This window comes from Pezoporus wallicus, unplaced genomic scaffold (assembly GCF_028554395.1).
Source record: "Pezoporus wallicus isolate ANWC-B61680 ecotype Strahan unplaced genomic scaffold, APGP_CSIRO_Pwel_v1 contig_2439, whole genome shotgun sequence".
Classification (NCBI taxonomy): Eukaryota; Metazoa; Chordata; class Aves; order Psittaciformes; family Psittacidae; genus Pezoporus; species Pezoporus wallicus.
In genome coordinates, this window is record NW_026638501.1 from 3,779,947 (window position 1) to 3,802,562 (window position 22,616).

A 22,616-nucleotide genomic window follows, 5' to 3' on the forward strand; every position below is an offset into this window, starting at 1 on the left:
CTTCAATTAGTGAAAGATCTGATGCATGTCACTAGCTTCACATGTGAAGCATGAGCTCTGACCTGGCTGCTGCCTCACAGTCAAAAGGTCTTCACTGGGTGTTCGGGGGAGGCGGCATTGCAGGATGGAAAGTTGGTGTACTGCTGCCTAAATCTCAGGTTCAGCTGCACCTTAAATGTGTGCATGCAGCTCTGTTTCCCTCGTCTCAGAGGGATTAGAAGCACTGCAAAAATCTTGGTGAATGATAACAAGGATCATCAAGAGATTTAGATGTTTATGGAATGACTGGGTAGACCTGGACTTTCCAGTCTGGAAAAGTGGTGACTGAGAACGCTATGCAAGATATGGAGAAAACTCAGTGCTCTTAGAGAGAGTGAGTAGGAGCAAAGTGTTTGTCACTCCATGCAAGAGCAAGGGCATATCAGATGGAAGCTAGTAAGCCGAGTTATACGATTATACATAATCCCACAGTGGTTTGTGCTGGAAGGAACCTTAAAGATTATCTATCACCCCGGCCTGCACAAGTCCTTTTTGAAGCCTGTTGTGGGTGGGCTGCAGCCGGCGCTGGATGAGTACTGGAAGGACAGATCCCCAGCGCGCCGCGGAACAGACAAACAGCGCTGGGCTCAGGAAATCCCCTGCGCTGAAAAGAGAAGCTGAGAGGCCGAGTGGAGGCAGTACCGTCCGTGTATGTGTGCCCGGCGGGGCGGAGCGGGGCGGGACGGGACGGAACGGAGGAGCAGCCCTCCCGTCTCCCGGCGCTCCGCCTTCCGCCCGCGGAGTCCAGAAGAGAAAAGCGGCGGCTAAGGCAGCCGTGGTGAGCTGAGCCAAGCTAAGCCAAGCCCTGCTGTGCCGTTCTGTGCCGTCCCGTGCCGTTCTGTGCCGTGCCGTGCCGTGCCGTGCCGTGCTGTGCCGACCCGTGCTGTGCCGACCCGAACCAAGCCAAGCTGTGGACGATGTGCTCCTGCAGGCAGTAGAGCAGCGGCTGGGACTGGGAGATCCTGCGGCCACTTCAGGTACTGTACGGAGTGTCTGCAGCGTTCGAGTGTGCGTCTGTCCATCCATCCATCCATCCATCCATCCATCCATCCATCCATCCATCCATTTCTCCGTCTTCTTGCTAGTCCCAGCAGGATGGTCGTTTTCCTTCTGGTGTTTATATCCTTACAAGCTACCCGGTTCTGCACAGCCAGAGATGCTTGTTTCTGGGAGATCAGGATAGTCGGGAGAGAGACCAACCAGCAGGAAAAAAAAAAAAAAAACAGCAGAAAAAGCACTTAGCAGTGCAGTGGTTGTGTCCTCCCTGCCCCCTTCCCTGTATTAAGATGGAACGGGGTCCTAAAACTGCACGATGCGATCTTTCTGTGGCTATAGTCCTGGGAGAAGCTTTCCCCGTTTGTTCTTTCTTACGCCCATCAGCTCAACTGATGGCTGCTTTTTTGGATGGGAGGGATGAAAATGCAGTAATGTGCCAGATTGTGGTTGTAGGGCTGTGTAAAATGGGTGTGTGGCAGGACAGGTAGGGGGGTGTGTGGTATCACCCAAGTGTGTTTATGAGCTTCTCTTTTGCTGGGCATCTGCTGTGTGTGAATGTGGTAAAACTTTAAGTCCCCGCCCGTGGTGGATGAGGTGGGAACAGATCAGGGGCAGATGGAGAGTGGCTGTTAAATGACCCAAGGCCAATGTGTTGCTTGTCAGTGACATTTACTGCGCCTAGGCCAGTCTGTAAACTAAGGCAGTCCTAACAACAAGCAGTGCCTCCCTGTCTGCCTGTGTGTAAAGCTAAATATAGCATTGAGGAATAAGGAAAACAGTTTCAGAGGAGCTGAATGCAGCAAAGGAGAGCTGACTTCTCTCAAAGGAAAAGAATGGCCTGAAAAGTCAAAAGAACTATGAACAAAGAGGTACTCTGTGCCTCAGGTAGACAGCTCTGTGTCTAAGTGGGAGGTGTGGAGGGGCTGCTTTCAGTGAGACTGCAGGTGCGGTGGACTAACACAACATGCTGTCTGTGAGTAACGGAAACTTGGGCAAGCAGGACCAGGTATCTATTCTGTCTGTTTTGAAAGCTGAGAACAGCATTTGAGGGATGGGTCCTTCAGACTTATCTTACAGCTTCCAAATAAGATGTCTTGGAGAGAAGCTGGTAATCAGCTGAAAATCAATGCTGAGTATACTCTAGACAAGTGTCTAACTGGTGGGCTGTGCTGGAGAGACTTAATAGGTAAAACCCAGCTCTGATTTTGGAGTAGTGATGGAGATATTACTCCCTTGAACATGCAGGACTGAAACAAGCCACTATAGGTTCTCTTAACTCTTTGTAAAAGAGGAAAGAAATTACTGTTTTATTGGGGGTTAAAGCTCATAGCAGTGCCACACACTGGGTAAAATGCTTTTTAGTATGGTACAATGAATCCCCACTGATACACGCTCTTCATGGTTTCTTTCTGTGGAGGTTTCTGGGGGCAGCACAGTGTGGTGTTATGCGTGCTCCGGTTGTATGAGTTATCTAAACAGTCCTTGGGGAATGCAGTGAATCATTGTACCTGTTCGTGGTCTGTAGGGTGAGCTGCTGTCACACCTGTGTCAGAAATGACAAGCACAGTTCAACAATACCCCATCAGCGAAGGAATGTGAGCTGAAAAAATAAATGACAACATGGGTAGGATCCTTCTTTAGCTACCTTTGAACCACATGGCTACCTGGGCATTGGTGTTACCCTTGGGAAAGTGCTACAATGCTAAATACCTGTTAGAACTGGTACTCTCAAGCACCTCTGAAGTGATCATCTATGGAAGAGTTAAGTGATGTGTGGGGTCAAAGATGCTGAACGCTCCCGATAGCAGAGACACATCATGGCTGTAAGCTTTTCTGAGTATCAAGCTCTAGGCACCTAGTGCAAAGAGAGGAGGTGTAAGAAATATTGGATGGTTCACACCCTGGAGATTTCCTATGTAAATCAGAGGGTTTAGAAACTTTTTCTGTGCAGGCTGCAGTCAGTCAGCTAGTACGGATTCTAACTGGAATGCCATTAGGCTTTGAAAACGTGGGGGGAGCTGAGTGAAATGACTTGGGTAAGAGGAAGCTTGTGGTGTTCATCTCTCGTGCACTCCCCTGATGCGGGTGTGTCCTTCTTTGCAACTGTGTCCCTGCTTAGTTTGTGGGGCTGACAACTTCCATTAACTGTGATCATTCTCACCCATTTGGAGAGATTAGCGTCAGAGCTCCAGCATTGTGCAGAGTAGCTGTCATAAGTGGTTTAATTTGAAGTATGGTCTTCATTTAAAGCATGGTCAGCATGGCAGAAGTCAGCTCTCGTTTTTTTAGATGATCCGAACCATTTATTTCTTTCTATCTTTATGCAGTGTTTCTAAATAAAAAGCTAATTTTGCCTTTGTCTCAACACATCTTCCTTTTCTCCAGTCATTTGAGCACTTTCTGCTGTTCAGTAGATGGTTGGGCAGTACAGGAAGAAGCTGTTGGTTTGCATAGGTTGCCTGTGTTTCAGTGAAGGAGGCAGAATTTGTCCTTGCTAATACTTAAGCATCTTTTCCCGAATGTTAGTAGATATACAGGTGTACTCTGCAAGCACTGACAAGTGTCCTTTACTTGGCGTGGGTTTGTGGGACTGAGCCACATCATCTAATAAACACTTGGCTAGAAAATGAGCTTGCAAACAAAAGTTCCAGTCATTTAGCAGCCACAGCAAGGACAATGCCTAATATACAAACAGGAGGCAAAGACTACCTCTTGCTGAAAGCTATTGCTAATTTCTCCTCTATTATAGCTGCTGTGAGAAGTAGGATTAAAAAAACCTGAAATCACTACAGTGAGGAACATGAACGGACAATATTCAGAATGGCAATGTTCTTAATTAGAAGATTAACAGGATCATGGAAACAATGCAGCTCACTCTTAACTAAGCAGCTCTAGAATTGCATTCCATGATTCAGATCCACGTGTTTTGACTGTTTTGATTCATTAAAATGCATCTTCTCCCAAGAGTAAAATGTTCCCCAGGTCACCTGCCCCTCCCACAGGGCCAAGTGCTCTGCTTGTGTCTTGTCGCATCTGGAAATAGGGCCAGGAATACCAGGTTACTTGCCAGGTGAGAGGTGAGCCTGGGAAGCTGTGAGTCTGCATCAGCCAGCACAATGAGACACTTAGATTCATAAGTAGTAAGACAGAGGATAAATATGCTTGAGTCAGACTGGGGAGTGGGATATTTTCTGAGATAATTGGTCTCATTGATACAAGGCCAGGTGCTTTCCTCATGAAAGCAGCACGCTGACCTGACAGAACCTGCCCATCAGGGCTGCAGGTTGGTCCTCCCTCAAACTTGCTGCAGGAATTCAGACACCATTAGGCTGAGTTTACAATGATCTCTTCACAACCTGAGCTGCTATATGTTTGTTCAATACCATACCTACTGTGTGTTGACTTAATAGGTGTAATTGTTTCAAGGCAAGGATACTTTGACCCATTAATTGCAAAGCCCAAGGGTCCACCTCCAGTCGAGCATGAGAATTGCTGCTGGGTCTCAAAGGCTGACACAAATCAGCGCTTGCAGTGTGTGAGTGGAGGAGAGTCCTGCTATGGCCCTGCCTATACTAGGGAAAAAACCCTCTTCAGTCAGTTTGGCTGGGCTTGATTCTTCTTGTTTGGCTGGAGTTCTTGATTTCCCAAGGAGTCAGTCAAGCTGACTGTAGCTAGCTGTTTTACAAGTACCTATACCTCAGACCCAGCTCTGGTCTAGAAACCACTGGCTGACATTCAGCCCAGGTATAAGTGGGTGTGAGGCAAGTGTTGCTGATCTGTATACAGATCTGTATTTGCTTTCTTAGCCACTTTGCCAAAGTGGAACCATCTCTTTTATCTTCAACCTAGGTGTTAGAAGGTGTATTTGTTTTTTTGTTGCTTTTTTTTTTTTAACTGAAGTATTTCTACTACAGAAACTACACAGGTTTCAACCTATGTCTGTGTCAGTAAAAATTCTGTTTATGGAAACATAAGGTCTTAGTAAATGGAAAACCAGAGATTATGTGAACTGTTCACCTTAAACCAGGATTTTTACTGCATCATCTAAATGAAAAAGAGACGTATGGTGATGAGGTTTTAGGTAGAGCCAGTTAAATTACATTAAGTGCTGTTATTTCACACTATTACAGCCTGCTGTTGTAAATTATAACTTCGCTTTCTATTATGATTATAAAAGGGAATGGTGCTTTCTTCTGAAGCATGCTGTAGGTTTCCCAAAAGGCCAAGCATGGATGTCTGCAAAGAGCAACATCTTTTGGATTCAGAAGGTGTCTGTCTTTGATGAGGTTGAAGAAGGACCCGTGTCAAGACAGCTTCATGCTTAAGGCTGGTACTGTGCTTTTGGCATTAATACAGTGTGATACACCTTCAGTACCCCTTTAGAAAAAAGATCTTGGAACTTAATGAAAGGAAATAACCCCACACTAATCCGTCTTTGTACTGCCAAGCACAGGAATGCAGTAATGAGAAACTGAGTGACTTGACTCAAGCCACGTGTGGAGCTTGTAGCAGAGTCAGAAGGAGATCCAAGGTCCCAGCTGCCATGTTTATGCACCGAAAAGATTCTTTCTCTATTGAGTGTGCAGGGATCTGTGAAGAGTTCCTGATGAAGCTAGTTATCACCATGAACTAGTTCAGACCCACGCTTAGCTACTGCCCGTGCAGATAAAGAAGGTAAATCTGTTGCCCTAGGTCACTTGAGATAAGTTAGGATTACAGAGGTTCACATCCTTGTCGCATAAAATGGAACATGTTCCCCAAGGTTAGTGGGCATGTATTACCATGTTGCAATCAGTGATACTTTTCTAATGACAGCGTAGGGAAATCTGCTTCCGTCTCTATTGACAACATAAATTTTCTATTTTTTCAGCTTGAAGTACGCGTGAGGCACAAGGTATGCTACAGAAATTATGAGTGTCAGGGCTCTGATTCACTGGTGGAGATGGCATAGCACGGGTGACATCGCAGATCCCAGCCGCCCACCCCACCCCATGCCCCATTCCTGGACAGCTGAGGGACTGTGAATCAGCTGCTGAATCATTCAGTTCACAGCGTGATGTTCTGAAGTAAATTATCACTGCTGTTTGCTTGCCTTAAAACTCCTGACAGCAAACTGCAGCCATTCATCATCTGATTGATGAGCAGCAGTGCGGGAGGCTGGGGAGGTAACCTCCTCCGGTCCATAGAGCTCTGCACCTTGCTGGTGGATGGGAGCCCTGATGGAGCCAGACTGCCGCTGGCTGAATAGACAGGTGGGATTTTAGGCTTTTATGACTGTAATACGTAAGAACAAATAGCAAAACTTTTCTGTACTTCACATGGTGCTATTAGGGGAATGCTGTGTGCTTCTACAAACCCACCTTGCTTCAGTGAGTTAGAAAAGCATAAGGCTTTTGTAGCGTGCATGTGCTTTCTTTGCATTTAATATACTCGTACTCTTATTTCAAAGCTCTCACTTTTGCCCTGCAGCCTATTTTTTGTGCTGCTCAGCCACCAGGCTGGCTGCCTTTCCTGATGGATTTGGAACAAAACGTAACACACAGGACTGCAGAGATCATACTCAACTCGTGCGCTCATTTGGGTTTAGACAAAGTGCTTGGAGGACAGGCCATTTATGAATTTTACTAAAGGAAATAGTTGGCGGGGGAAGCTGTTTTTTAACATAGTCCCAGTATCAGTTGTCTAGCAAAACTTCTTTGCTTTCAGTCCAGCTGTCTGCTCATAAATTTAGGTGTAAAAGAGTAGCTACATGCATTGTCTGTTGTTTAAGATGGGCAGTATTTCATTGCATGCTTTGGCTGGTCAGAGGCCTTTGTGCATCCTTTTCCATTTTATTCACTCTGTAAATCACTTGAACTTCACAGGAGTTGCTATGGAACATGCAATGGACTAAACTTTTCTAGACTCTCTGGTGGCTTATGACATATAATTACTGCTGTTCTAATCCATCATGTCACTTCTAACAGGTACTTATCCTTTATGGTTCATGTTTTTAAACTTCTCCTCTGAAACCAGTATATAAAAAAATAATTGTAGGTTTTTCAGAGATTTACAAGGTTAAACACACCCCTCCCCCACCACCACCCCCCCCACCCCCCCATTTATAGGAGAACAGCCTTATTTTGTCCTTTTCAACAATTGTGGCCTCCTCAGTTTTAACCTACAGATGGAAATCTCAGCTGTGTTGTGATGATGGCAAGATACAAGTGTTGAGAAAGCTAACACACGTATGTTCTTCTTTTCATGTTCTGTGTTTTAACTCTGCTGCTGTTGTGTGTCCAGCAATACAGGCAAATTGTTTCATATGCTTTAGTTGGGAGGAACATATGTCCTGCCCTCTCCCTTGGCCTGGGTAATTTTCCTGTGATTAGGATTTTTTCCATGGTATAGTTTGCCTGCGTGTGCTTGTCTGGTACTGCAGCAGTGCTGTGGCATGGCCACCCTCAGCATCATTAGACTTGCATCGCTCTTCCTCACCCACAAAAGAAGAATATGGGGAAAGGGTAGAAGGGGTGTTGATTCTTGAGGGGGGGGGAAATGTCCATGTCCCTCAAGCAAGGGACATGGATTTATAGCACATCGGCATTAAAAGGATCTTGTTTTCTTCCCTTTTCCACCCTTTTTCCACAGATTTTGAGAAATTTGGGGCATTCTTAACCCCCCAGCATTTTTCCTAATGCTCCTAAACATACACACAAAAGCATCCGTATCCATTCATATCCATTTTGCAGTTCATTATCCAAGGACTTCAGTCTTGAGTGATTCAGGATCTGCTTAATTACTGTGCCAAAGTTCTCATACGCAAGTTATCTGTCAGCAGTGCTGCATCTGACCTTGCCACATAATCAGCTGGATCTATTTATAGATCCAAGAAAGAGTTCCTGTTCACATTCAGGAGGAGAATGCCTTTCATTGAAATTCAGTTCCTGGTCTGCTCTTTGCTCATTGGGGTTTTTCTTTTCCTTTCCTTTTCAGGCTATTGCTGCCTGGATAATTTTTTGAGAACTTTACAGAATTGTTCATCCTCTGCTGTTCTAGTGAAAATGAAGAAGTATCTCAGGGCTCAATCAGGTTTGTTATGCCTGCCTCAGGTCTTTGTTTGCCCTGCAATTCACTGGTCTCCAGTATGTGCAAGATGTACTTCTACAGTTATGTCACTGTTCAGCAGTTGTCACCTATGAATAGTTTTAGTCCTTTTGGTCCTCTCTGGTGGATTCCTTTTGAGTTGCTCTTGATCTTGCTCTCCGTTTTAGGAAAAAAGCCCACGTCACTCCTCTTTCCATCTCCTACATTATTATGAAGTACCATTCTGTACTCTGCACCTTACAAGGTAATAGGAAGTATTTCTAGGAAGGACAACATATAGGGGGGGAGCTGTAAGTCAAAGTTGGTGCTGAATTCACACTACCTGATTTGTATGGCAAATTCTTCATGGAAGAATGGAAGCAAGAAAGCTTGAGCTGGGATAGTTCTGTGAATTTAGTTTCTGCAAGTAAGGCATATGGAATACCGATAGGGGAGGTTTTCAGTTTTCTTCTCAATAGCTTCAGCTGTAGAATTTCACTTTATGTTTCAGTGCAAAAAAAAACAAAAACACCCAACAATGCATTGTAAGCAAATCGAACACACCCCACTGTATGAAATGCAGCCAATGCTCTCTGTGTCTGGTATGCTTTTGCTTTGTGTAGCCTGTGTTACTGTCTGAAGTACTCCACTCTTTTCAGAAACACTTAAGAGAAAGCTGGATGTTGCTGGCAAGCACCTAGTCTTTGCTTCCTTTCTGTATTTTAAAGCTGAGGTTCATTATGACTTGCTCAGACTTTCCCAGGTTGGTGCAAGCTGTTAAGATTCATAGTCCTTTCTCCAGCAGTCTTTTGTTTTGCCATACCTCAATATTATAATAGCATCCTTAAGAATAATGTGAGATGGTAATCACCTGCTAAATGTGGTTTGGGGTTTCTGACTGTATGGTAAAGCAGCTCTGAGGGGTTGCAATAGCGCACCTGAGGTTTGCATCTTCTATGAGGAAGGAGACATGTCTTGGGACTCTCAAATTCACCCACCATTCCTCTGGTTGAGGGTTGTAGTATGGGAAATACCTGTATATAACAGAGGAGCTGAAAATGGCACCTTTTGTGGGTGTTACTGAGCCCTCCAGTGGGTGCTTCAATAAAGGATGCAAGCTCTCCATATTGTTGGTTTTGTTTTGTACACCTGACATACAGATTGATCTCTTTAATGTAAATGAAAACAAACTAATATAACCTTCCACTGTTGCTGGTAGAAATCTGATTTTTTTTATGTTGCTGAACATAGAGGTTTGGACAAGCACTTGGCAGCCTGGAGGCTATGTCTCTAATTCCCTTAGTATTGCCAAACTGCAACTCGGCTCCTGCAGGAAATGGTGGGGGTTTGAGCACATTATCTTGGGCTCTGGCTTTCTATCTACATTACTGTTACTGGAAAGGTTGAGACCTCTTTCTTGTCAGAAGCTACTCAGAGTCAGAATTTGGACCTTAATGCCCAAGATCTCATGTTCTCCATAATGATACTAAATGCAGAAAAAGTTTTATTCCTCTTTCCACAATGCAGAGTTATCAATGTCTCTCTGTCACAGGAGAACATCACTGGTAGAGCCAGGAAATTATTTCATTGCTCTTTCCTTCAAGTCAGATCTTTAATAAAAAAAAACAACCCACCACTCTTTTACTTCTTAAAAACACAGCCAAAAAAAGAAAAGAGAAGAGCACTAAATGTTTTCCATATTAGTGATAGACAAATGTTTCCAAAGGCCAGTTAAAAAGTTCCAGTTTTAACTCTCAGGATATTTTCATGAGAATCATATTTCCAATACTTTTTTTTTTTCTCATTCCTGCTTGTCAGACATTGCTGTGGTTTATCAATATTTTTAGGTGCCTAGATCACTCTAATCTATATGCCAAGGCTTTGTGGACCAGATTCTGCTCTGTGACTAAATTTCAATTCCACTCGAGATATTCTGAAGGCAGGGTTTGGTGTTTTTAGCTCCTGAGCTAATTAGAACTAAGCATGCTGCTTTGTGTCTCCACCTCCATATAAAATGCAGCACAAGAGTCAAGGTCATGGTAATAAAGGAGTCCTGCTGGAAAAGTGCATGTGCTGTATGAATCATCCTGTTGGCTATGCTATGTTTATCTATGTCACACTTTGGTATCAGCCCTTTTCATCACATGGAGAACATGTCCTGAGTCTTGTTCGCTTACAAGTGAAATCCTCTTGTGTCTGAATGCAGACCATACAGAATGTCTCTTAGGTAGTACAGTTTGATATGTCCCTGAAGCAGAACTAAGCTATCTCTATCAAGCAGCTTCCTTGTGGCAGGTACACCCGCCCCCACAAAAGCCCTGACAAGGACTTGACCAAAGCCCATGGAAGTTTCCCTGCATAGACAAGATCCTGGGATTGCTCGCTGCGTGCGCAGCTCTTGTACCACCCATATGGTGTTGGCCAGTGGGTACAGGGGCAGGAAGCTGGACCCTGAACCCATGGGGCTACATGCCCATATCTGACCACAGCTCAGACTCGACCAGGTTATAAAAGGTGCCCCACTGGAGAGACGTTTGGAATGACATTCCTGAAATAGCGAGCAAATGAGCCAATATGTACCTTTTGGGGCCAGATTTGAGCATTTTATTGTTATGAATCAGTATTTTTATTAATGACCTCATGACTTCTGTCTTTTGATGAGGCACTAGGAGGTTCTGTGGGTCTCAAATCAGGTTTTGTCTAAAGGAAGATCCACGGGGTCTTGGGAGTAATTGTTGTGTTGAGAGCTAGGGGACTGCAAGCTGCAAAAAAGTCTCAGTCCCTTTGGGACTTACTAGAATTGGAGCACTGCCTGCTGACCTTTTAAAAAGCCTTGTATTTTAGTGGGTAGTAATATATAGTGTGCATGTGTAAGATGAGGTAAAATGAGGAGGTGGCTGATCTCTTCTCCCCAGTAACAAGTGATAGGACAAGAGGAAACGGCCTCAAGCTGCACCAGGGGAAGTTTAGATTGGATGTTAGGAAAAACTGCTTCACCAAATGGGTGGTCAGGCAATGGAATAGGCTGCCCAGGGAAGTGGTGGAATCACTGTCCCTGGAAGTGTTCACAAACTGGGGAGATGGAGCACTTAGTGACAGAACATTCTGGATTTGTCCAAGTCTGTGGTTTGCACTTTGCAGTCACACCCATGGTGAGCTTTACACAGCAGGAAAACCTAGGAAATGCTGCAGAAGGGAATGCTGTCAGCTCCCTAGTAATATTTTGATTCTTAAACTTTGCTAGCCTTGCAAAGAGCCTGAAAGACCAAGAGTCTTTATGCATCAGAATCATAGAATAGTTAGGGTTGGAAAGGACCTTAAGATCATCAAGTTCCACCCCCCTGCCATGGGAAGGGACACCTGACACTAAACCATGTCACCCAAGGCTCTGTCCAACCTGGCCTTGAACACTGCCAGGGATGGAGCATGTTCTATCATTACAGAGCGTGGCTGTGGCAGGTGGGTTGCACTTCACCTGCCCAGTGATTTGAACTCTCTTGTATGAGAACCTTGTTTTGTTCAATCGCACACCTCGTTCCCTTGTGCTGTGGTACATGTATTTACTTTATTCTTCTCTTCTCCCAATTCTTTGGGCTGGATGGCACTGATCGGTGGTTGAGCAGCTGCGCAGAGTGACTAATGTCACTTTTCAGTCATGGATACTCCTCACTCTTTGTCATTTTAATGCAGATATCTTTTGACATCTCACAAGGTGTGTTTAGCACAGGTCATGTGGGCCAGAAGGCTCTTTTCACCATCCACCTCTGTCTTTGCAACCATTTTTGGCTTTCTCTTACTGTTTACTTAGTGAATCCCTCAGTCCTGTGCTGGTTTGAATGCCTGCATTGTCTGGACATGCTGCCAGCAGCAAGTCTGTGGCTCTCTGTGTGGTGCTTCAGGTCCCCAGGAATCTAGCTAATAACTTAATAGCTTCTCATCTCCACTGAAAAGTGCTTTGTTCGGAGTTGTGGAGCACGCAGATGGCAGTATGCTATTTATCTCCAGGCTGTCACATCACTAGTTGTTCTCAAAATGGGGTGCCTTTGCAGACTTGTGTTTGCTGAGGTCTGTGGCTCTAAAGAGCCTTTTCCCAAATAGGATTTGATACAATGGAGAGAAAAGCAACAGCATCTGCACTTACAATGGTGGCTCAGAGGCATTAATGCTTTTCTCAGGCACATGCACATGCTTGGTCAACACATGAGCACAACGGCCTGTGGATATTATCTTCTCTCAGTTTGGTTTCCCTTGCCTCACAGTTGTGGGGAGGATGGGAAGCAGTGTGCAATACCTTTATGCATTTGATCTGTCCTCCCTGTGAATGCAGATAGGCTAGGAGCACTCGTAAGCCAGCAACTGCTCTAGTGGAGTTAAAACCAGAACTCATTTGTGGTTAAAATTAGGCACAAGCATAGCTTGCAGTCAAGGCTATAAACCCCAGGTTCCCTAAACTGGCAAGCACTGCTACTCCCAGAAGGCAGAGGAGGGTGGAGGAGAGGGAAGTAAAGTATAACTCAACTTTTAAGTAAGCAGGGGGATTTATCTTTTGGCTTTGCACATCCTCACCAGAAGAGCTCTTGGGTGGTCATAGTCCCCTTGCCATCCACCCACTACTCTGGATGACTCAACAGCCTGCAGCACAGGGTTATCTTTTCCTTGGTAAGACATTTTTATTCCACAGGCACGGAGATGCAAACTGATGAGTAACTGCTTTATTTTTCCTCAAGTATTAAGAAAATCTGAAGCTGGAAAACACAGGGCTGTATTTTTCGTATTGATGCAGAATTTGAAGAAAGGATTTAACAGATCTGTGACTCTGCTCTCATCTGTGGTATCATTGGTGAACTCGGACAGCCTTGGTAAACAGCTCAGTGAGTAGGTGGAGACAGATGCACTGAAGCATCAGGCTTTAGCCTGGGTCACAACCTGCCACAGTGTAATTGGAAAAACCCAGCACTGATTTACCAGGGTGGAGTTAGGAACTTGGAGCCTTTGACTGCAGTTACATGGCTGTCATGTCACATAAGGAGACAATCCTCGCACATAACCTCTCGGGACTTCAGTCTCTCTCTTCTCCCTCTGCACTGGCTGGGCCTGTGTCAACCCCTGGGAGCCTGAACATGCTTCCTCATCAGAGTGCTGCTCTTAGGTAGCTACTGTCAGGATTTGTCCAAAGTTACCAATGAACACTGTGCCACAACCTCAAAAGCTTTACAAAAATTTTGAGTTCCCAAAACGTGTCAGGATTCTTGTATGCTCTTTCTGACTCTTAACCTTGACCTCTTATCTGGGATTTACTGAAGAAACAGCAAGATATAAAATTGCCTGGCAATTGCAATAGACAGGCAGTGATGAGAGCCTGCATTGGTCCTTTCCTGAGAAATGTACAGGGGCTGAAGACGGTACAATCTTTACTGCTGTGTGCAAGCAACCCAGGGTGTGATGCTGGGTTTTGTTCTTAATGTAGTATTATCTCTGGAGTTTAGAAAGCTTCTTAAGTTTCACCTTCTGGTAATTATCCTATATCTTTTTTGTGTGTCTCCTCAGGAAAGGATGCCGCAAACACCTCCATTTGCAGCTATGTTTGACAGCAGCGGCTACAACAGGAACCTGTATCAGTCAAAAGAGGGCAACTGTGGCGGCCTCTATTACCATGACAACAACCTCCTGTCAGGGTCTCTGGAAGCTCTGATCCAGCACTTGGTACCTAATGTAGATTACTATCCTGACGTAAGTCTATACACCCATATGGCTAAGGCCTGATGCATGTTGTAAAGGCGAACTTTCATGTGTGCAGCAAAAGCAGAATGCGCCACATCAAATTGCTAAGGAGGGGGATCAAATGACTGATCAACAATGATAAAATAAACATGTGTTTCATGTGAGTGCAGCAAGCAGTACCTCACCTAACCTAGGAAGTCTAATTCTTTATTACCCTTTTTTGGGGTGCACAACCCTGGTGACTCACTTATAAAGTATGTAGTGTGGCTTACTGTTTGATGGGTTGGATGTATCATTGACCCTTAAAAATCTGACAACAAGCTGAAGAGAAAGGCATAGCCACCAGCATGACAGGATGAATGTATTTAGTTTTCAAACTAGCGTTATTTCCCACTGCTCCTGTATGGTCCATGTTATCTTGCAATTAGCAACACAAGTGTTGAACTAGTACCACACTTCAGAATCAGCAGAGGCTGAACACAATGAACATGAGAACATGATGTTTTTTGTCTGAGAATTTTTGACCTGTCTAGATGCATGTATGCACTGAAGCATTTCATATAATTCTTGGAAAAGGAGGATGGTATCAAAAGGTCAGCAGGAAGTTAGGGATGACTGAGGGGCTATGAAACTGCATCTCTGCTTGTTGTAAGGAGACATAACTGCTGGAGACAAAATTCTGCTTGTGTTCAGCTTCTGTTATCATCATAGCACTATCCATGTTTATCAAGACAGGATCTTTTTTAAGTTGGGTCAGAGTTAACAGCAGCACAGAGCTGCTTAAGCTACTGCTTATCCATTAATGCTTAATGTAAAATTTATATAGCAATTTAGACAGCAGTTGGTCAAATATGATGATTTATTTCAAATCCCTAGAACCGGGACATTGTAGATTTTTTTCTTGTGGATGCCATAGATACTTAACTACTGGCAGTGTGGGGAGCAGAGTTGATATTTTGAGTAGCCATCTCACAATAAGTCCAAATCATGATATATGGAAAACTAGAACAAAATAAGCCTCTTCTTGTAACCTCAGAATGAGTTACTATTTTTTATTCTGTAAGATTAAGCTATATAGTTCCTTCTGCTTTCACCCAGGGGACAATACTATGAGAAATGAATAGTATTTGGTGATTCTTAAAGGAAGTACTAGGTCTTAGTGTGCAGTTTACTGAGGTAAGGCAGACAAGCACAGCATAGTAAAGATGGTGTATGTGGCAAAATTGAGTCAGCTCAACAATCTGGTCAAGTGGCATCTTTTTTTGTTCTTTTTCTGAAGACTGTTTACTTTCACTAGTAATATGGAAGCAGAGAAGATTTCTCTGTTGGTATTCTAAGTAGACTTGCAGCATGAATTTTAGTCCACTGTCAGGCTAGAAAGAGTTATGTAATTTGGCAATGGCTCTTGCAAAGCTTTACTGTAGAGCAAGAGAAGATGAGTTGAAATTTTATTCCAAGTAATTGCAGGTACTAAGCTTATAATAAGGCTGTATACAATAGAGAGCTGAACCAGCCCTGCCCTGCCTTCTTTTGGTTAAATCTTGCATAACTTTGCTTAAGCATGAATTTATAATGCAGATGCTGGAGGAGTGACAAGTGTTAAATTAGATGCTTGCTGCTATACTAATAGTTCTTGGCACAGTCACATGCAGAATTTTCTTCTGCAGATAGTAAAGTATTAAGTACCAGTTTGTCAGAAACACATTTTGAGAAAGAGTAAAACTGGTGGTAATTTATCCCTTTCTCTTGCTTCCTCTTCTTTTCAGAGGACATACATCTTCACCTTCCTTCTTAGTTCACGCCTGTTCATGCATCCGTATGAACTCATGGACAAAGTCTGCCATCTGTGCATAGAGCAGCAGAGACTAAGTGAGCCTGGGCTGGACAAGGTAAGAACCCCCGCTCTCAGGGACTCCTATTAGTTCCAGTCAAATGTCTCTACTCTACCTACAGCAAAATGTTCCTACTCAAGAGAGTCCTCAGTAGGGTTAAACATGATAGAGCAACTAGAATTTGACCTTTTATTCACTGATGCTACACTCTTACCACAGTCTTTTGTGGAGTGGCTTAGATTGATGGCCCCTTTGCTGGGGAATGCATGGGGTTTTTTGTGTGTCGTGTCTAGAGCTGATAGGGGACAGGATGTGGATGTTTGGATAGAACCTCCCCCCCTCCCAGTAGAAAATATCACAAATTAAAAAAAGATAATTGAATAATTCCACTGCTTTCTCACTATAAGGTGTAGTGTGTGCACAGTCTTGATGGAACTGGAGCTTATTACTCTCATTGTTGATGGTTAGCCATAAGTTATGGAAACACTAATAAACATCTTGTACTGAGACATTCCTGATAATGAGGGGAATCCTTCTAAAAGTTCCACCTACCTGGGGCCTGATTTCCAGGTCAGTTAAGCCAATGAGTATCTCTTCACTGGCTTCAATAGATAATTTGCTCTGGCCTGTAATACAGTGCTGAATTAAACTTAAAAATTTAACTGACCTTCATACCCATATGCTCCACATTATCCTACATAAGGGAATTTTATTTCTTTTGGGTTAGATACATGCTGTATTTTATTGCTATTACATGTAACATTTCTCCTTACTCTTTCCAAATAGAACCAGATACAAAAAATTGCACCCAAAATCCTACAGTTGTTGACTGAATGGACAGAGACGTTTCCTTATGATTTCCGAGATGAAAGAATGATGAGGAACTTAAGAGAGTTGGCACAAAGAATAGCCAGCGGTGATGAGGTAAGTTGTCTGTGCACAAAGCTATTGTATAAAAAGACATTCCTTTAATGCTTTAATATTGCAGGTTTGTTGTTAATAACATGATATGGATCTGGGTGGTTAAGCTGACTTATTATGAAGGTGCTGGTAGGCAAAAGTTCTGTCCAGTACCTAAGCCTAGGAAGAAACTGCATAGAATCGGCAGAGCCTTTTCAAAGCACAGGCAAGGTTTGCTCCATCCCTAAACCCATATTATAATTGCATATTGTTCAGACAGTTGCAAATTGGTGGGCATTTGTATTTTTCATTTTAGTGATTCTGCTTGGAAGAAGCTAGGTAAAACACTGGGAAGCCTTGCATATCTGAGAAGCCCCTACCCGTGTTGATAGTTTCTTCGGTTTGTGTGATTAAGGTGTGTTGGAATAAGGCCTTTGACATGTAGGTCAATGGAAGAGTTATTGCAGGTTTGGCAAAAAAGTTTCTGTAAGAAAACTTTACCAGGAAGAATTGTCTTGAGCTTAAAGCATCAGATATGGTCTCAGAGGAGCCTGTCATATTTCTTCCTCTGGACAGAGCACACGAGGAAATTGCTTGACCTTTTTCTAGGTCCCAGTTCTCAGATGGAAGTAAAGTTTCACAGAGGTATTACGGAATATTTTGATGCTTAACTGATGCTTGTCTTCTAAGTACTGAAACAGACAGTCCAAAGTCAAGGCTTACATTCACTTAGTGGAAAGGCAGTTAACAGGGTTTCAATAAACAGATCATGTGTAGCTGGCATAATACTAAGATTACAAAAGACACTGGAATGGTATTTGGAAGAACTATAAATACAAAGAGCAATTACTAGATGGCATCGTGTTGCTAGGGTTCCTTGGGGGCTGGTGTTCCTTGTGTAAGCTTTTGAGTAGCTGTATGGCTGAGGCAGCAAACGTCATCTTAGCAAGCATGTAGGTAAGCTTTACTGTGAGGAGCTGTAAGTGCTGCCAAAGGCCTGGAAAGATCTTGAGAGACTGTAAACAAGGATTGAAGAGAACCAACCTAAACTGAATTTGGAAGCTGAAATATATTTTGATGTTGTGAAAGTGGGGAGGAACAAGAGAAGGTGGGATAAGACAGTGAGATGCAGTATGAAATACAAATTAAGAAAACAGATACCAAATTTGATTGGCAAGCTTAGAGTTGCTGCAAGATAGCCACAGGGGGCTTTGGACTGTAGAGAAGCAATAGGTTTGCCTTCACTGGGGAGGTGACAGGAGGCATCTTTCCCTCTGCGGTGCTCCTGCACTGTTGCTTTATTTCTGTGTACTCTTAATAGGAAGGTAAGAAACTGAAGTTCTGTTCAAGGAAAAGTAGTAAGATGGAGGACTTGCACCCACTTGAAAAATACCCACTAGCACAAAAAGAGAGAGCGGGCTGTACAGCCTGGGGCAAGTTGAGCTGATGAATGCAAGACTGAAATAGCAACAGGAAAGGGTTTTCTACAGTGAAGCTTCTGGCAATACAGACAGTTTAAAACAGTGAAATCATCTATTAAGGGCAGATGTACAAACTGCTAAAAAATGAGTGCTAGGGAGCAGTCTTACTCTGTCAGTGAGCTAAAGATCTTTTCTAGCTCTAGCTTTGAGGGTTTTCTGACTTTGAGATTTCCTTCAGAAAGACAAAGGGAAAGCAAGCACAGCAGTAAATTGACTTGCATTATTGTCAAGTGCTTGAAACAGTAAATGGCAACTTCCTTGACCTTACATTTCTACAGATTGCTTGGATTTGTGTGAGTCATTACCTTGAAGGATATGAAAGAAGCAGTGTTTCCTGTTCACTACAGGTTTTCTACTTGTAGCGTCTTATTCTCCTTCCTGAACTATTGTGCTCCAACACTGTTAAGAGCTATTAGTAAGATTCAGACTAAAACCATTCACCATGCTAACATATTGCCCCATCAAAAAAAAAAAAAAAAAAAAAAAAAAAGGCTTGGAAAAACCTTGGTGGGTTTATTTCCCCCCCTCTTCTTCCTCAATTTAATTCCATTCCTCCAACATTTTCCCTCTCTGTGTCCTGAGAGGTCATCATGCTCATAGGATATCTCTAGATTGTTCTGGTCCTTTTTACCACTTACCTGACCTTTGTTTCAAGGTATATCTTTTGAAGCCTTTCCCATCAGCCATTGCCTCCTATTAAACATTTATCAGTGGCTTTTTCAGTGAAACACTTGGTGAGTGTATACAATCAGACCAAATCCATGTCCTGTATCTGATGTTTTTTTTATATGCAGCCCAACAATACACTGACCCCCCCTTGGTTTTGTTTTTTTTTTGATCCCACCATATCATATAGTGAGATTGACTGTGGAAAATCATTTAACATATGATATTCCATTATCTAGCAGGTAGCAGTGGTACTTGCAGTCACTATCACAGGCCAGAAACAAAGCGTCCCATCACTTTGTCCTGTGTTGTCCACTCTTTAGTGGTTTTTAAATATAAATAAATATCAGCATTGTCAGTGTGAATGTAGAATCAAAAATGAGACTGTGGCACAGTAAGTGGAAATGGTAAATCTAATTTAGAGGAAGACCATATACTTAGGCTGACAGGTAGCCATACTACAAACAAATTAATATCTAATTGATAAAAGACATGTTCTGTAACTATGTATTGTTACATATATATATATATATATATATATATATATATGATACTAAAAAATTGCATGAGATTAATGGTCCATCAGCAAATACCTGTTATGGGTGCAAAGTATTGTACATACTTATTCTCGCAGAGGACGCCTCGAGGTCACTGCCTCTTTGCTCTGGAGGAGACCAATCCTCAAAAGAGAAGAGGTATATTAGTTTTGTGGGCTCAGTTACATCTAGAGGTGTGAGAGGGAACTGGCATTTCCTTCTGCCTTTGTGCCAAGAGGGTTTTACTTCATCACTGGACAGAGGAATGTTTGTTACGTTCAACTGCTGTTAGATCAGATGCTGGCTAATTACCTTGATTTCTTGCTCTGGGCTGGAGGATATCTGTGCCAGTTTGCCTGTTATCTGGGGTTTTCCAGCTAGAGAAGCAGATTGACCAGAATTAGGTGGTTCAGCTTTATATCTTCACCCCTTTTCTCCCTGATTTTGTTGTCAGTTCTGGATTTGCATGAACCACAAATTTAGGAAAAGTTTATTTTTTTGTGTTGATCACAGATTAAGTTGATAAATACAGGTATCAGCATCCATCTGTTGTGTTGATTAATAATGTGATAATTTAATACTGCCTTCTCACATTTTGAAAATGTATCCCAATTTTTTCACGTCGTGGCAGATGTATCGGAAGAACGTACAGCAGCTCCTCCAGAACCTGATTCGGAAGCTTGCCACTGTTAGCCAGTATGAGGAAGTACTTGCAAAAATTAATTCTGCATCCACAGATCGTCTCATGGTTATAAAGACCAAGCCCCAGTCCATTGAGAGGGACATAATCACAGTCTGCAATGATCCCTATGTGTTAGCTCAGCAGCTGACACACATAGAGCTTGTGAGTTGTTATACTTCAAGTATGATTTCATCCTTCCCCTCTTTTTGAAATGCACCTTCACATAGGATATGACTCGGCTGCTCGTGTGCTTTATTTAGGAGAGACTCAATTATATTGGGCCAGAAGAATTTGTCCAGGCGTTTGTGCAAAAGGATCCTTTGGATAATGACAAGGTAAGTGGAGCATGTCTGAAGCAGCTCTGAAATGTGGCATTTAACATCCTTGAGCTCAGGTGTCTCATGAGCTGGAAGTAAGGTCTAGCAATAAAGAAGGACCAGCAGAAACAAGCTTTATAGTGAAAATGCTTTAGTATTCCTCTTAAAAATTTTGAGCTTCAGAACTCAGCCAAAAATTTGATTTAAATTACATATTTTCTGGTTTGTTTCCGATTTAAGCTAAGGGAGAGCTTAATCCTGTGAAGGCATAGGTCATCTATGTGGCCTACAGCTGGAAAAAGCTGGCTTTAGCTTTGGCTTTTGCATTATGCATTTTCAACAAGCGTTTTTCCTTTTACTAAATTGAACTCTTTGCAGCAAACTGGCAAGTGGGGCAATTTGCAGGTGGAGCACACATTACAAAAAGGGAGCAGTGAGCCAGTCAAATGGTAGAGCTAGTCTCTCGAAGTTAGGATGCACTAAATTAATTTAGTATCAACAACTGAACATTAATGGGCCAGTGGAGTGGGCTGGCCTGTTTTCCTTCTGCACTTGCAGAGGGTATAATGTTATCTCTATAACAGACTGAGGATTGAAACAGTGCTCATAATCAAGGAAGCTTTATGCAGATACTTAGCGTTGCTTGCATAAGTCTATCCTAAATCCTTAAAGCATCCTAGTAGGTGATGGAGTCGCATGTCTGATAATGCCTTAATGAGCCGACAGCTCAGGAAGAAGTTCTGCTGTCACTGCTAATTTCTCTTATAAGCTTTTTTGTTACTTTGGGTAATTGAGTTATTCCTGGTTACTTGACAGTGTTTGGGGATGGCATGGCAGAAAGCCGAAAGGTCTCTCTCAGGGAAAAGATAAAGATTACATTAAAAGTTGCTATTTTTCTTCTGTCTGCAGAGCTGCTATGGAGATCAAAAGAAGACCCGGAATCTGGAAGCCTATGTGGAATGGTTTAACAGGCTCAGTTACTTGGTTGCAACAGAAATCTGTATGGTGAGCAAAGACTTTTTTCTGCTAAAAGGTTTTGTTTAGTCTACTTGTCTAAAACAGTGAAGCCTTTTCCGATTTAGGGTCCCTTCAGTGTGCCTTTGACTTCATTCTCTCAGCTCTGTACTTTTCCATGTGTAGATGGAAGTAAATTCCATGTTTTCAACATCATGCTAGTGCCTCAGCCTTGTTCAGCTGACAGTTATGCTGGATTAGCCCTTCTTAGCACAGGAATCCATCTGGCCTGCCCCTCTCTCCTATGAATGCCTCATGTGAATAGAAGCATCTTTTCTCTCCTCTGTGCTGACCCCCTTCTCTGCTCTAGTGTTTTTCATATCCGTCTTGGCAGAACCTCTTTACCTGTTGTCCTTGCTCTCTACCCGCCCAGCGTCTGGGTTGTCCTTGCTGTCCTGAGGGCTTTTGAACACAATAGCGTGGCTTCCTCTACATGTAAAGCATAGTATGAGGTTGTGGTACATGTGGAAGAGACTTTTACACAGGGTTGTTTTTCTTTTGGGGAACACTTGTAACACTTCAATGGCATGTCTTGCAGCCTGTGAAGAAGAAGCACAGAGCAAGAGTGATAGAATATTTCATTGATGTGGCACGGGAATGCTTTAACATTGGCAACTTTAACTCCTTAATGGCTATTATTTGTAAGTATGTGTTCTGAGACATTCCCTCCCTGTTTGAATCCAGATAAAGGAAGTGCAGTGCTTCATACAAGTCTGCAGCGTAGCACACTCAACAGCGTGAAGTTAGGAGGGGAAGTGGTGAGGAGCTGCTCAATGTTACTGTAGTGTTACATGCTTAAGAAATAATTTACTGCTGTAGTGTAAATTACAGAAAAGCAAAGTTTTCATTGCAGTTGTTTTAGAGATCTAAATCCCCACTTTTTGAAACTAACTTTAGTGCTTAATTGAAATAGAAATTCTTCCTTTAATATGAAGGCTTGATGTCTCCTATTGTTTCTGTTACACCATAAATTTCCTAGTGGTTTAAAGATTTCACACCTTTTCTATATATGATAGAAAATATTTGGAATATTTTTTAATTAGAAATGTGAAAACTTCATAGATATGTGTAGTTTTCCATTAAATATGTAAGAGACAATGTTGAGAGAACTCATGTGCACTGTTCTACCGTATATTCGTTTTAGCAAAACCACATTAAATAATGCCATAGCAGTTTCTTAGAGCTTTCATTCTGTAAAAGATGTTGAATTTGCTTCCTAAGTTGCTTTTAACGTTGGAATTTCGTGAAAACAATAAGTGTGATTTTTGGGTATATTTTCTTTTGAAAATATTTGTTATTGTTAACAGCTCCTTTACTTTAGAAATACTTACTAGCATTACCTACTGAAAGATTTCTTTTTCTAAGTA

General features: G+C 42.7%; 1 protein-coding gene across 4 annotated transcripts in view; it reads left to right on the forward strand.

Moving 5' to 3' along the window:
• Window positions 1–927: 927 nt before the first annotated feature.
• The window catches only part of RASGEF1B (RasGEF domain family member 1B), a 30,220-nt gene continuing 8,531 nt past the window's right edge, over window positions 928–22,616 (forward strand). The window contains exons 1-8 of one of the 4 annotated variants that reach the window (XM_057411093.1): window positions 928–1,016; window positions 13,648–13,830; window positions 15,588–15,710; window positions 16,440–16,577; window positions 19,868–20,080; window positions 20,179–20,253; window positions 21,145–21,240; window positions 21,788–21,890. In XM_057411093.1, coding sequence (XP_057267076.1) covers window positions 13,654–13,830; window positions 15,588–15,710; window positions 16,440–16,577; window positions 19,868–20,080; window positions 20,179–20,253; window positions 21,145–21,240; window positions 21,788–21,890 — 925 coding nt within the window. In that variant the 5' untranslated portion in view covers window positions 928–1,016; window positions 13,648–13,653. Of the gene's footprint in view, window positions 1,017–6,103; window positions 6,288–6,896; window positions 7,002–13,647; window positions 13,831–15,587; window positions 15,711–16,439; window positions 16,578–19,867; window positions 20,081–20,178; window positions 20,254–21,144; window positions 21,241–21,787; window positions 21,891–22,616 lie in introns of those variants that run through there. The other 3 variants (XM_057411095.1, XM_057411092.1, XM_057411094.1) reach the window with 3 other exon arrangements.